Raw genomic sequence first — 14007 nt, 5'->3', positions numbered from 1 at the left:
TCTCCTGCTCATCCTGCATTTCAATAAGCAGGCTAAACATTACAGCACCGGGCCCCTCTCTGGGCTCCTAGAGGCGCTGTGGACCCCGGCATTTCCCAAGGCAAGCCAGGTGCTGACGCCGGCCCTGTCCCTGAGTACAGAGCCTGAATGTCAGTAGCAGAGGCTATATAGGCCTTTAGTATGGAGCTGTACAGTCTTAGTTAATTCCCATTACACTCCATATATATGGGAATATTTTACCCTAAAAACAATGTGACATACAGAATCCAATGGTGCATGACCAATTTTGATTTGTTTTCTGTCAGATTTGTATGACAGCAGAAAAAAAATCCTCTGCACGAATGCAGATAAAATTTGACTCATACGGAAACGGTCTGACTGCTGCCAAGTGGAAAGCTGCAAAATCTGATTGACAATGCAGTATGTGCAATGAATACATAGTCAATAGCGGGCATCAATTTTTTAGGAATCTTTTCACATAGGAAAAACAAATTGGTGCCAAGAGTCTGACACACGTGATACATCTCTTGGTGATGGATACAGACAGCCATACTGGTGAATAGATTTAGGAAGGGCTGGTTGATATAATATCCCCATCATCTGAACCCGTAACACACCCTACTTTTCTATGAATATTGATGGAATTTCAGCATATTGGTAACTGGCACAGCATAAGCTGCGGGGTATGTAGAAGAATGCACAACTGGCACAGATTTACACCATTCCAAATTCATATAGAAGGAAGCGCTCTGCGAGAGAGCAGGCTCGCTGGCCAAGCTCACAGCTCCACATGTGGTTCTGCTTAGCACATCACAGCGGCGGCAGCAGAAGGAAAAGCTTAGGCGCTTCCAAGCTTTACTTGGAAAGTAGATGGGAAAATTAAACAAGAATCTGACCAAAATAGCAGGTGCTTATATATATGGTCGTTCCAGTTCAGAAACGGTAAAACGCTGATCCTTATGCCCTTAATAATCCTAACAGACCAAGGATATAGATTTTATAGGGGGTTATAAAACAATGTATTTCCTCCACCCTCAGTTATAGGCAAAATATAAAAAAGGCTAACTATTAAAAAAAAATTCCTTTCGGTAGTCCCATTAAAGATAAGTACAGCGAGCAGCAACTTTTCCCAGCAAGTAAATGCACACTGCACCCATTACACAGATATAGCCTTCTATAGGGGCCATAAAGCTGTTTTCCTACCAGTCAATACTTCAACGTCACAATTTATTTTATTTTTTTACTTAGCATAGGTCAATAGCACAAAATAAAATACAAAACTACAAAGTTTTTGAATGTTTAATTTTAAGGTACAGAAAAACACGCTAAAAAAAAGAGGTCAGTTTTGAGTCTTTTTTTTATAATATAGTCATAATGTAGGAAATGGATCCTGAAGTATGGCATACAGCTGTATCAGTTTTTGCACAATCGCAGTGTGAACCCAGCCTTAAAAAAAAAAAAAAAAAAAAAAAATATATATATATATATATATATATATATATATATATAAATACATTTTAAGAAAAATTTTATATATATATATATATATATATACGCATACATACATACATACAAAACACAACAATCACTGAACTCGGGGAGAACAGTGAAAAATTCCAATGGAGTACTCATTTAGGAGTCTCCATTGATTGTCCCATACAAAATTTTAATATGCAAAAAAGGGGTCCGTGGAGCCTCAGTTACGAGTCTCAAAACACGGGAATAGCCAGATATCCCTCTCTCCAGAGAAGGAAGCCCATTGCCAAGGGGTGCCTCCTAGTGGGGAGAGCACCAAACCACCCTGATACGTAGTCCCTCAGGTCCTCACTCTGTTGCGAGCTTTAGGACCTAAATAGGGAAACACCAGGGTGGCCCCTGTAAGTCAAAGTCTAACTCTGTGGCGAGTATAACAACATAAGACAAGGGTTACCAAGGCTAGGCATCCATCCACAGACTGCAGTTTCGGGGTATTTGCCCCTCGTCAGTGTGGAGCAGGATTCTGGCTACTGGGGCAATGATAAATAGACCAACAAAACACACCAATCACTGAACTCAGAGACAACAGTGAAAAATTCCAATGGAGTACTCATTTAGAAGTCTCCATTGATTGTCCCATACAAAATTTGAATATGCAAAAAAGGGGTCTGTGGAGCCTCACTTACGAGTCTCAAAACACTTTGTTTTGTTTGTTTTGTTGGTCTATTTATCATTGCCCCAGTAGCCAGAATCCTACTCCACACTGACGAGGGGCAAATACCCCGAAACTGCAGTCTGTGGATGGATGCCTAGCCTTGGTAACACTTGTCTTATGTCGTTATACTCACCAGAGTTAGACTTTGACTTACAGGGGCCACCCTGGTGTTTCCCTATTTAGGTCCTAAAGCTTGCAACAGAGTGAGGACCTGAGGGACTACGTATCAGGGTGGTTTGGTGCTCTCCCCACTAGGAGGCACCCCTTGGCAATGGGCTTCCTTCTCTGGAGAGAGGGATATCTGGCTATTTTCTGTGTTTTGAGACTTGTAACTGAGGCTCCACGGACCCCTTTTTTTGTACATACATACATAAATACATACATACATTTTATCCACTTATCAGGTTACCACTTCCTACTTCTGAACATAACATCTTACCCAGGGCTTCATATACAGTTTAAACTGCTCACTACTGCTCTATAATGTCATTGGTACTGCTGATTTTCAGGGTATACTATAGCGGAAAATGTCTCCTAGTCTGTGTGTATGGAAGACAACATAGCAGCTATTCAACACCCGCTAGGCCAGGGACACCTGAAAGCAGCAGTGCTACTCATGTACACACAGGACAGCTTATACTGAAAAGTTATCAGAAAGTTCAGGTATGCTTTAAGAAGAACGCTGCACACTGCACTATTCCTGCAGTCAAAACATTGGCACAGTGATGTAGCGGAACATATCGGCAGTATGAACGCAACTTTATTGTGTATTTTTGTACTGTGGCATTGATATACTCATTGGCCCAAGTAGCTTTTCAGCACAAAAACTTATTGCAGTGACCCAGTACACATTCCATAATAAAAAAAATTAAAATTGCCCTGTTATGGCAACATAGAAATTATAAGAAAACACAATATTCTTGTAAAACATTTACTTTCATTCATATAAACTGTAACCATTTTTGAGCTGTCACGCATATATAGCAGAGCTGAGTGCGATATTTAACTCCTTGGGGCACTATATTAGCTATTAGAGTACACACGATATAGAAGTTTGCATGCAGTCATAAAAGATTAGAGAACAGAAGTCGTCTTCAATCACAAATTCAGTTTTTTTTTTATATTTAGCTTATTGCCTTCTACATCTCATTGTATATCTAATGCGTCATAGAAATGTAACCATACAGGCTGATATACACACTGACACACTGTAAGCTGTATAAACAATGTATATGTGTTTAAATAAATCTAGACACACACAAATAATATGTACACAAACATACAACAAAGAAATGTACTAGTGTTGCAAAGAAGTTAAAAGGAGAAGTCCAGCAAATTTTTTTTATTAAAGTATTGTATTGCCCCCCAAAAGTTATACAAATAACCAATATACACTTATTATGGGAAATGCTTATAAATTGCTTTTTTCCCTGCACTTACTACTGCATCAAGGCTTCACTTCCTGGATAACATTGTGATGTCACTTCCTGGATAACATTGTGATGTCACTTCCTGGATAACATGGTCATGTCATGACCCGACTCCCAGAGCTGTGCGGGCTGTGACTGCTGGAGAGGATGATGGCAGAGGGATGCTCAGTGTCCCTCCAGTGCCCTGTGTCCCTCAGTGTCCCCCTGCCATCATCCTCTCCAGCAGCCACAGCCCACACAGCTCTGGGAGTCGGGTCATGACATCACCATGTTATCCAGGAAGTGAAGCCTTGATGCAGTAGTAAGTGCAGGGAAAAAAGCAATTTATAAGCATTTCCCATAATAAGTGTATATTGGTTATTTGTATAACTTTTGGGGGACAATACAATACTTTAATAAAAATTTTTGCTGTATCAATGGACAAACATAGCAGAGCTGAGTTTGCTAGATAAGCAGAGCTGCATCAGTCAGTTATTGAATTACCTGCAGTGTACGGGTCCCTGTAGGTGAGTTATTATGATGCTTCCAACAGCTCTGCTACATCTGTATAAATTTGTATCTCAATGTAGAATTGTACAGCACAACACGTCTACATCTGGTTCTCCCATAAAACAGTGAAAGTTCCTTACCTTAAAGAAGCTCTGTCTGTCTCCCGGCCGGCACAGCTCCATTGTCATCTGGGAAGGCTTGCACTGGACGGCCTCTGTGTTTTCCCAGCTCTTCTGAGAGGAAAGACATGTTAATGGTTAGGGCAGTCTGTAGGAAATTCTTCTGCAAGCCACAAAATCAGTCACAACACGCTCTCAGCCAAAATCTTTTCCGTCAACAGTGCCCGACCATTCCATCCCCGGCTTCTCAGTCTCTTCTGTAGCCCATGTCAGTAAGGCAGAGAGAAGGCGAACGGGAGCTAAGGGGGTGTGATGATCCCGTAAGTGGGAGCACAGTGGTCACTGACTGGCGTGGGAAGTCTCTGTTCTCCAATGTCATTTTCTCTTTCCTCTAATGAGAAACAACTATTGCTATGTACAGTCCTATAACATGGATCAAAGCAGAGTCCAGGAAAGAAAATATGGCTAGCCGGAGAAAAGAAGGAGTCTGGATTTCACACTAACTCTAAGGTGGAAAGCCTTGTGTATGTCTCAGCAGACCTGCCACATGGACCTGCTGGGGAGGAAGTCCTGGAGTTAACTATTAATGCAAGACATATTTACTTAGGAGTATATATATATATATATATGGACTGTGTCTGACATTACAAAATGAGAGATGAGGTACAAGATACGGAACAGGTATATCCTCAGGTATCAGAGACAATACACTCTGTAAATACACTCTGTAACCCTCGATCATGTAGATCCCATTAAAGGGGTTGTCCAGCGAAAATCTTTTTCTTTCAAATCAACTGGTGTCAGAAAGTTATATAGATTTGTAATTTACTTCTATTTAAAAATCTCAAGTCTTGCAATACTTATTAGCTGCTATATGTCAGGCAGGAAATGTTGTTTTCTTTTCAGTCTGACACAGTGCTTTTTGCTGCCATCTCTGGCCGAGACAGGAACTGCCCAGAGCAGCAGCAAATCACCATAGAAAACCTCTCCAGGTTATGGCATATACCATAAATATCTAATATGGAAAAACCCTCTTAAGCTCTGAAAACATCAATTTCATTGGGATCAGTTGACCATTTAAAGTGCATGCTGGCGTTTTGACCCCTGGTGGCAGAAGTTAAGGAAGTGAATGGTTGGGAATGTTGGATTTTAACATACACATGCCGTTTGTTCTTTGGGAAATATATAGCTGACTGTGGTGTCTGGCGGAATCTTTCTTCCCTGCCTCCATTTAGAATCCATGCACACTTGACAAAGCTGAGCATGCATGTGCATACAGGACAAGATAGCTGTCAGTTTAACAAGTACTAGTTCTTAAAGGGGCCAATGTTACCTTAAAAGTAGCCATGAGCTTCCTATTGTGTAATAGATTGTTTGTAAGGGACTTAAGCCCTTACTCCACAGTCGGCCCCTATTACACGCGGCGGCAGCGATCTGGCGAGTGTGGGAGGGACTGCCCGGGTGATCACTGGATTGCCCGGGCAGCCCATAGAGGATAGTGGCGGTCTGCTGTCGCTGCTCCTATTCCACAGAGCGACGGCAGCAGATCGCTGCTATCACAGTCATTTGTTTTTCAACATGGTTAAAAGACAAACAACTGCAACGATCAGCCGACATGAACGATGTTGGCTGATTGTTGCCTTCTCTTCCAAGGGACGATTATCGTATAGGGCCTTAAGCTGATACATTTTATAACTCCTAATTACTGGCAAATTGTTAGAGAGATAAAAGAGGGGTTTCCACTGTGAGCTATTGGTAAGTAAAGCATCTATATACTGTTCTTGTGTCCATCCCTGGATTTGACTCATCCTATCTAGCAAGCATTATGCAGCTTATAATCCTATTGCTCCCGTATTGGGCGAAGTGTTTTAGCAGTTACAATGCACTGTAAGAGGTAAAAGCCGCCTAGAAGATTGACCTCTTCATTATACTACAGCACAGCAGTACAGAGAACCCTGCCCTTTGTACATGAGACAATGTAACACGCCTAGACCTCAGCCCTCCCTTTGTAAAAAAACACCCTCCAATGTAAACTGTGGACCAGGCTTTGTTTGACTTTGCAGAATGTGAAGAATTCCCCCCCTGTAAAGTCGCTCTGACCTGGTTAAGATCTCATTTCAAGTCTCTTGTACTGAGTACAGAAAGTACTGCACCTGCAAGAAGACTAGGGCACTGTAGGTGGGCACAGGCAATAGCACCGGCTACCTGAGGAGAAGGAGAGTCTGATCTGAATAGGAAAGATCAGCAGAAGTTACATGAGTTCACGTATGAACTCATTTGGGAAGAGGGCCAAGTTATTCTGCTAGAGCGGAGTCATTCGTTCTTATCCATGTAGTTATGTAATCAACTTAAAAATTCCAAGCATAATATTAATCTCCTGGAAAGTGCAAGTTGCAGTGGAGTGTAACATGAGCCGGGTCAGTCCTGTTATTCTTCTGCTGTTACTGACAACTAACTAGAATAGAAGGAGGAAGAAGCAGAGAGAGCCGTAGGGTAATATCAACACAAGAGTATACTAAAGCTCGCCATACACGTCCATATGTGTGGTCTACAGCTCTCTCTACCAATCCCCCCCCCCATACACATGAACGCATGAACGGCTTACCTTTCCCAATATATGCCCCATAAACATAAGGTAGTCCTGGAGAAATCAGTGGAATAACCCTATAGACAGCTTGTCTAATTTGAGAACCAATACATCAGAATTTATATGGTCCAACAATACCATCCAAATTTTCCAGCATCTAATGTTTGGCCGCATGTAGTACTATACATATAATGGCTATTGTTCATGGTCACATTATTAAACCAGTAGCCATGTACGGTTGAGTGACATCGTTCTGTTCAATCTGTCCAATTGTCTGCAATGCTCTCCATCAGAATGATTCCAGAATTTTTCATTTCAACGCAAATTTTTCTCTGAAACATCCTTGGAAGGGTCAAACTCCAAACAATGCAAAATATCTTTACATCATGTATAACAATAGTTATAATACATGAACTGCTAGACCACCGGGGTTTATACATGTCTCCAATAGAATGGCTCCATACAAGCTAAAACAATCTCTTTCAATAGAGAATTAAGGCCCTATTACACTAAGAAATTAACGGCTGAACTCGTCCGATTATTGTCCGTTACCGCCGATAATCGCTTGGTGTAATAGCTACTGTTAAAAGGCAAACGATCAACTGACCTGCGCGATGTTGGCTAATCCTTGTCTTTTAACAAGTTAAAAAATTTTTTTAACAATAATGATGATCTGCTGCCCATTGCTCCATGTAATAGGAACGGCGGCAGCACACCACTGCTATCTCCTATGGGGAACCCAGGTGATTTTTAAAAGGTTGCGGAGCCCTTTCCACAGCCCCTCCATTTTGACTCGCTCGCTGTTAGTGCGGGTAAAGGCTCCATTACACCAAGTGATTATGAGTCAGCGAGCGGGGAACGAGGAGCAAGCGAGCTCTGATAGGTCGGCGCTCGCTTGCTCCTTGCTGTTGTGTAACAGGGCCTTTAGACTATAGTGGCACTAAATAACACACTGAAAGATGACAATCTGAGCTTCCATTATCCTATATTATATATAGAATCACCCTATACAAGCGAAAACAATCTCATTCAGTAGAGTACTAGTTGTGACCACCAGAAGAAAGCGATTCTAAGAGATCACCTTCCATCTATACAGCACACACCCATCCACGTATAACATGGTCATTTAATACTATTTAATAGACTAGTGGCACTAGATAACATACAGAAAGAGTATATACACAATATATATATATATATATATATATATATATATATATATATATATATATATACACACTATCCCGTAACTCACATGACTATTTACTTATCTCCATCTCAGATTGTGACTCATGGCACTTGTAGTGGCAGGTTAATACTGCCCAAAATTGGCATACATATAATGGCACCACCCATGTATTGTACTATAAAACAATGGGCCGGGTAGGGAGTCAGGTGCACACACTAGAAGCAGCACAGCAATGATTGGAGAAGATGCTTTAATTCTACAGTACTCCACTCTAGTGAGTTTTTGGCAGGATTCTGGAGGGTTGGAGCATTATGTCATTGTAATCACTATGGAAAATGAAGAGGTCCTGGAACGCGTTTTCTTTCAGCCTAATTATAAAAATGTAACAAACGTGTCCAATAACATTCCGAGGGAAAGAATACATAGTGCTGAGAGGGTTAACGAGACTAGCGACTATGCTCCACATCCCTACTGTCCTCCTACAACCTACTTCCTGCACAGACTAGTAGACCAGACGTTTTCTCATCCAATACAGGGTATAGATGAAAGACAATGACACAACCATATTACCTCCAGAATCTCAGAGGGCCAGAAGAGGTGGACTCATGTCACAAATCCTGTCGCCCCCAAAACATTGTGCATAAGTGCAATTTATTTTACAGTGAGAAAAAGATGCTACTCAAGGGGAAAATCTCTGCATCTAATATATTCCATTGTGTTAGAGGCCAGCAAGATGAGTATATTGGATTTCCTCAAGGAGCAATAAACAGAAAATGCAGAAAGAAAACAAATCCCAACATTCCTCTTGTAATCCCCTCATTTACTCTGATCCCATTTTGTCTCATAATGGATTTATAAATAAATAGAAATCTTCTCTCTATATGAGAGAATATCCTCCTCCTCCTTCTCCCTGCCCTGTGTCTGGCTATAGGACATCTGGCTGCAGAAGGCGACATATTGATTGTTGGGCCCCATCCCTTTGGCTGAGCCCTACTTCTCAACCATTTACTAGCTTTCCGGTCCCTGTACACCTTATACATTAGTACCGTGAGCAGTGGGTATGGGCGTCAGTATAGGGTTTATGGGGCTCCCCACCCCGACCACCGACAGACGATGTTGGTTGGCATAGGGGTTGGGCGTTATGGAAAATCAATCACTGCCTGACCCCTTAGTTCTGGGAGAGATAAGCTGCAGTCTGGCTACGGTTTATATCACCCCCACCCATAGAGAACACAGGAACGCTCAGCCGTGCTGAATGTTCCCATGTATGGGGAGGACAGGGGCTGGAGGGAAGATATAACTTTCGGCTGGATAGTTGGTTGCAGTTATTGAAGGCATATGGGGAACTTAAAGGAGAACTCTGGACTGGGGTGATTTTTGGCAGAGTGCTGGGGAGGGGGGGGATGAAATACGTTACATGCTCTCACCTCCCCAACTCCAGCGCTAGTGCTGGTATCCCGTAGCTCCACTCTGCTGGTTCGGACGGTTCTGGGTCTGAGTGGAGACCTGGGACATGATGTGTTAGGCCTGGCACATCACACATCACCCCAGCCCGGAGTTCTTCTTTAAGATAGATGAATCCCTGTCCTCTCTGCAGGATATCTAATAGAGGGTTTGTTTCAGGATATCATAGAAAGTTTTGCAGACTAGGAGCAAATACATCTCCTTTTCCGGTTTCATCATTCATTTCTAGGTTTATTGTTCCTTTTTATTAATTTTTATATGAAATTAAATGAATATTTTAGCTTCTTTGATGCTGTACTGTCCCCTATCACAATCCAGAAAAAGTCTTCTCTATATCATTTCCTCCTGCTAAGCTTGCTATATCTCCCCGCTTTGCTACAACTATTTTAAAAGCTTCGGGGGGTATGTAGCACTCCCTCTCATATTGCATTGATCAACCGGATATGTTCTACATAAGTCATAGGCAAAGAGACGGAAGGGCAGATACATAAATATTCATTGAATATATCACTTTACTGTGGTTTGGTAAAGCAAGTATACTGAAAGTATAAAAAGAGTATAGAAAGTAATTTTTTTAAAAAGATGTTTTGTTATAAGTTATATATCACACCAGAAAATGATATTAGGTACACTCCCAATGTCAACAGATCAGGATCAATCCCTCTGACCAGAACAAAGTACGGCAAAGAAGAGATGAAGTAGAAGTCGGGGTTGGAATGATTCCGGATATAAGGGGGTTGTCCCTTATCCTGGTGGGTACAGCTGCACTAACACAAAGCTGCACTTCAGCTGCTGCGCTCATCAAATGCTGGCACCCATTCACAGTGCTCTAAGGTTTTTCACTGGGGGCCTTTACAAAATAAGTTAACAAAAAATGTTCTTCAAAGCACCTCTGTGTTCACTTCTCTCAGTGTTGGCCCCACACAAGACTTTCTATGCACATGGTGGTGTGTGCCAAGTAGGAGCCTTGGTAGAGTGAATATTAACATCTACAATTTTAGTGTGTAAGAAGTGCTTCCCTGCCTGCAAGCATCAGTAGTGAGGATTATACGTAAAAATAAATGTGGGGGAAATGTGGCTTACAATCTGGGGTGCCAATATAGAAGGTGCCGAGGTTGCACACACACCTGAGTAACGGTGCTGGAGATCAATTGTCCATCTGCAACATATAAAAACATCACTACAATAAATAAGAAATTGGAAAGTTTCTGTATCTACCGTATAGATTGTATAGTGGCTGTGTTGCACTACACCAGTTCACCTTTCAATAGTCTTGGCCAAACATCTAAAGTTGTACGGAGGCCTGAAGGACCTCATACACATTATACTAAGAATGGGGGGCATGATGGATTTTCACTGCCCAAGCAGTAAAAACTGGTGGGGAAGAGAGCAGTCGGGTGACCTCGGTTTCGCGGCTACCGCTGCTTTGACGAACCTGTGTTTGTGTCTGAATAAAGCCGGATTGTTTACTACATCAGTGAATGCCGTCCTATATTTTCTTTTGAACTATTTATTATTATAGAGATAAGACCTTATATCATGAAATCTAAACCTTCTTTTTTGAAACAGTTGGCACCGCTGGGTAGTCATATGGTTCCTATACTGGGACTAAGTAGTATGGCCTTATTTAAAAAAAAAAAAAAAATCTAATACAGTGTTGCCTTGGATTACGAGCATAATTCGTTCAGGGACCGTGCTTGTAATCCAAATCCATTCTTAAACCAAAGAAAATTTTCCCATAAGAAATCAATGAAATGCAGACAATTGATTCCACACCCCAAAAATAATGATTTATTATTCTGAATATCATGTAAAATAAATGAAACAAACATTCAGAAACAGCAGAATATGTGATATTATAAGTTGTACAGTAATGGAGAGGATGGGAAACACAAGGGCTGACAGAGACTGCAGGGAGCATGAAGGAATGAGCAAGGCAGATGTGGGCACAGTATAGCAGCACTCTCTGTACTAGGAGAGAGGGGTTACAGCTATGGAGAGATTACCTCCACAGTCCTGTCCCCTGATGCAAGTCTCAGCCTGAAGTGGATCTGCTATGATTTGAGAAAGACTTCCTGGGTCAGAGTACAGGGCTGTAGACCCCGCTATGCAGACCATGCCCCTCCTCCACTCGCCCTCCCGCCCAGTACAGGGAGCTCTTAAACCAAAGCAATGCTCTTAAACCAAGTCACAACTTTGAAAAACTGTGAGCTCTTAAACCAAAACGCTCTTAAACCAAGTTACTCTTAAACCAAGGTACCACTGTACTAAGAATATGTAAAAATAATGAGGCTAGTTTACACCCAGTTTTAATAGAAGAGTTGTGGAAAAAGTGGCCAATATGTGATAACACCTATATTATTGCTGGAATAGGGATCATCCTTTTCACAATCCAGACATTGGAACTGGAACTGGAAGTAGTGATAAGTTATTACCATCCCCCCCCCCCTTCCCCTCCCATACACACTATATTTCATGTAAAAAGTTATATTTCTATCTTAGGGAAGGGGAATACCAGTTTCCTATTTTATTTCTGTCGATAAGTTATTAATATTCTCTAGTGGGGAATTCCACAGAACATAACATCTCAATACCTCAGAAAACAGTAAATGCAGAATAGAATACAACAGTTGGCACAGATGAATGATATTCGGCTACTAACTTGCCAAACAAGTATAACTAGACACTTTATTTGGTTTAATTTCTATCTCTAATAAACCATTACAGCCAATATAGAATTTGGCAGGTTGTGAATAAGTATATTGTCGTAGTATAAAAGTTTCTGTAGAGCAACAAACAGGAAGAAACACATACAAACATACGTAAACACTGAGGTTTCAATACCTGTAGCTAAGAATGAGGAAGACCTAAAAACAAAGAAAAACTATAGGAAAATATCCTTTCGTCTTCTGAATAATCGTATCAGGTCTTTTACCTGTTAGTGCAGAGATGTGAATATGAGCGGACTGTAAGGGATGGTGATCTCCTCCTGTGCGCCTGGTCCAACTGCACCCAGCAGGCAGCAGAATGGCTTATTTCACAGCATCGGAATGAGGAAAAAAAATGTTTTATAAACTTTCTAACAATTTGTATTTTTTGCAGGCTCAGAAAGGGTAGATAGAGCCTGTTGGGGATATTTTGTGGCTTCACTGTCGCTTTTTAAGGCTATGTTCCCACAGCATATTGGTCCGGCCGTTCCGTGCACGCATCAGAACTCATCACAGCACATTATGAAGCAGCCGCTGACACGTCAGTTCTTTGCGGCAATGCAAGGGATCCCAACCGGAGCGTATACTATGTGTATACGCTCCAGCCGGGACCCCACAGAAGGCATCGTGTCCTTTCGTACAAAGTACGGCCATTGTTGCGGATTGCCGATTTACGAACAGAGTGGTACTCCAACCAAAAAATATTTTTTTCAAATCAATTGGTGCCAGAAAGTTACAAGATTTGTAATTTGCTTCTATTTAAAAATCTCAAGTCTCCAATACTTGTCAGCTGCTGTATACCCTGCAGCAGCTTTGACACAGTGCTCTCTGCTGCCACCTCTGTCCATGTCAGAGCAGGAGAGGTTTTCTATGGAGATTTGCTGCTGCTCTGGACAGTTCCTGTCACAGCCAGAGGTGTCAGCAGAGAGCACTTTGTCAAACTGGAATGAATACACCACTTCCTATAGGGCATACAGCAGCTGATAAGTACTTGAAGGCTTTAGATTTATAAATAGAAGTAATTTACAAATCTATATAACTTTCTGGCACCAGTTGATCTGAAAAAATAAATATAATTTTTTTTACTGAAATATCCCTTTCAAAACAGAATCTAAGAGTATCATGTTCTTGTAGGGGTCTAAGGTCCAAGTTAGAGAGCCTAGAAGGATATAAGACCCCTATTCCCTCTTTCCCTTTGGTCAACTGAAGCAGTCTGCAGCTGTATACAGATATATCCATGCTGTATTCAGTAGCAGAAGTCACAATGTTGTGCTGTATCTCTGGACTCCTTCATGTCTGTTCCTTGGTTGGTTATAACACTGCCTTGGGCTATGTTCCCACACAGTATTTTTGCTCAGTATTTTGCAACCAAAACCAGGAGTGGATTGAAAACACATATAGGCTATGTTCACAGATTGCTGAAATTGAGTGGATGGCCGTCATTTAATAACTAATAACGGCTGGTGTTTTAAAATATCGGTCATTATTTGCCATTAAAGGGGTAGTGCAGTGATACACATTTATTCACTAAATAACACATTTATTAACTAAATAACACACATTACAAAGTTATACAAAGGCCGGGGTCGGCCCATAGTCCGCCAATGTAATAGCACCCTTAGGGTATGTTCGCTCTGAGCAAATACGGCGGAATTCTGCAACGATCTCTCCGCGGCGGAATCCCGCCGTGCTCAGTGTGAGACACTGAGACAGGCCGGAACTTTCCGCAGCGGAATTCCGCCTGTTTTACTCAATGTAAACATACCCTTAGAATGGCGCCCTCTGTGAACACAACCTAAACATGTGAACTTTTGACCATGGCAGCCACTG

At 41.6% G+C, this 14007-nt stretch overlaps 1 protein-coding gene across 3 annotated transcripts in view; it reads right to left on the bottom strand.

Moving 5' to 3' along the window:
• RIN2 (Ras and Rab interactor 2) overlaps positions 1-14007 on the bottom strand; it is a 114393-nt gene that overhangs the window by 68031 nt on the left and 32355 nt on the right. For 2 of the 3 annotated variants that reach the window (XM_069954164.1, XM_069954162.1), the window contains exon 2: positions 4251-4343. In XM_069954164.1, coding sequence (XP_069810265.1) covers positions 4251-4298 — 48 coding nt within the window. In that variant the 5' untranslated portion in view covers positions 4299-4343. The remainder of the gene's footprint in view (positions 1-4250; positions 4344-14007) is intronic. The other variant, XM_069954163.1, reaches the window with a different exon arrangement.

The sequence above is a fragment of the Dendropsophus ebraccatus genome, chromosome 15 (genome assembly GCF_027789765.1).
Source record: "Dendropsophus ebraccatus isolate aDenEbr1 chromosome 15, aDenEbr1.pat, whole genome shotgun sequence".
Taxonomy (NCBI): Eukaryota; Metazoa; Chordata; class Amphibia; order Anura; family Hylidae; genus Dendropsophus; species Dendropsophus ebraccatus.
This window is presented reverse-complemented; position numbering and strand designations above follow the sequence as displayed.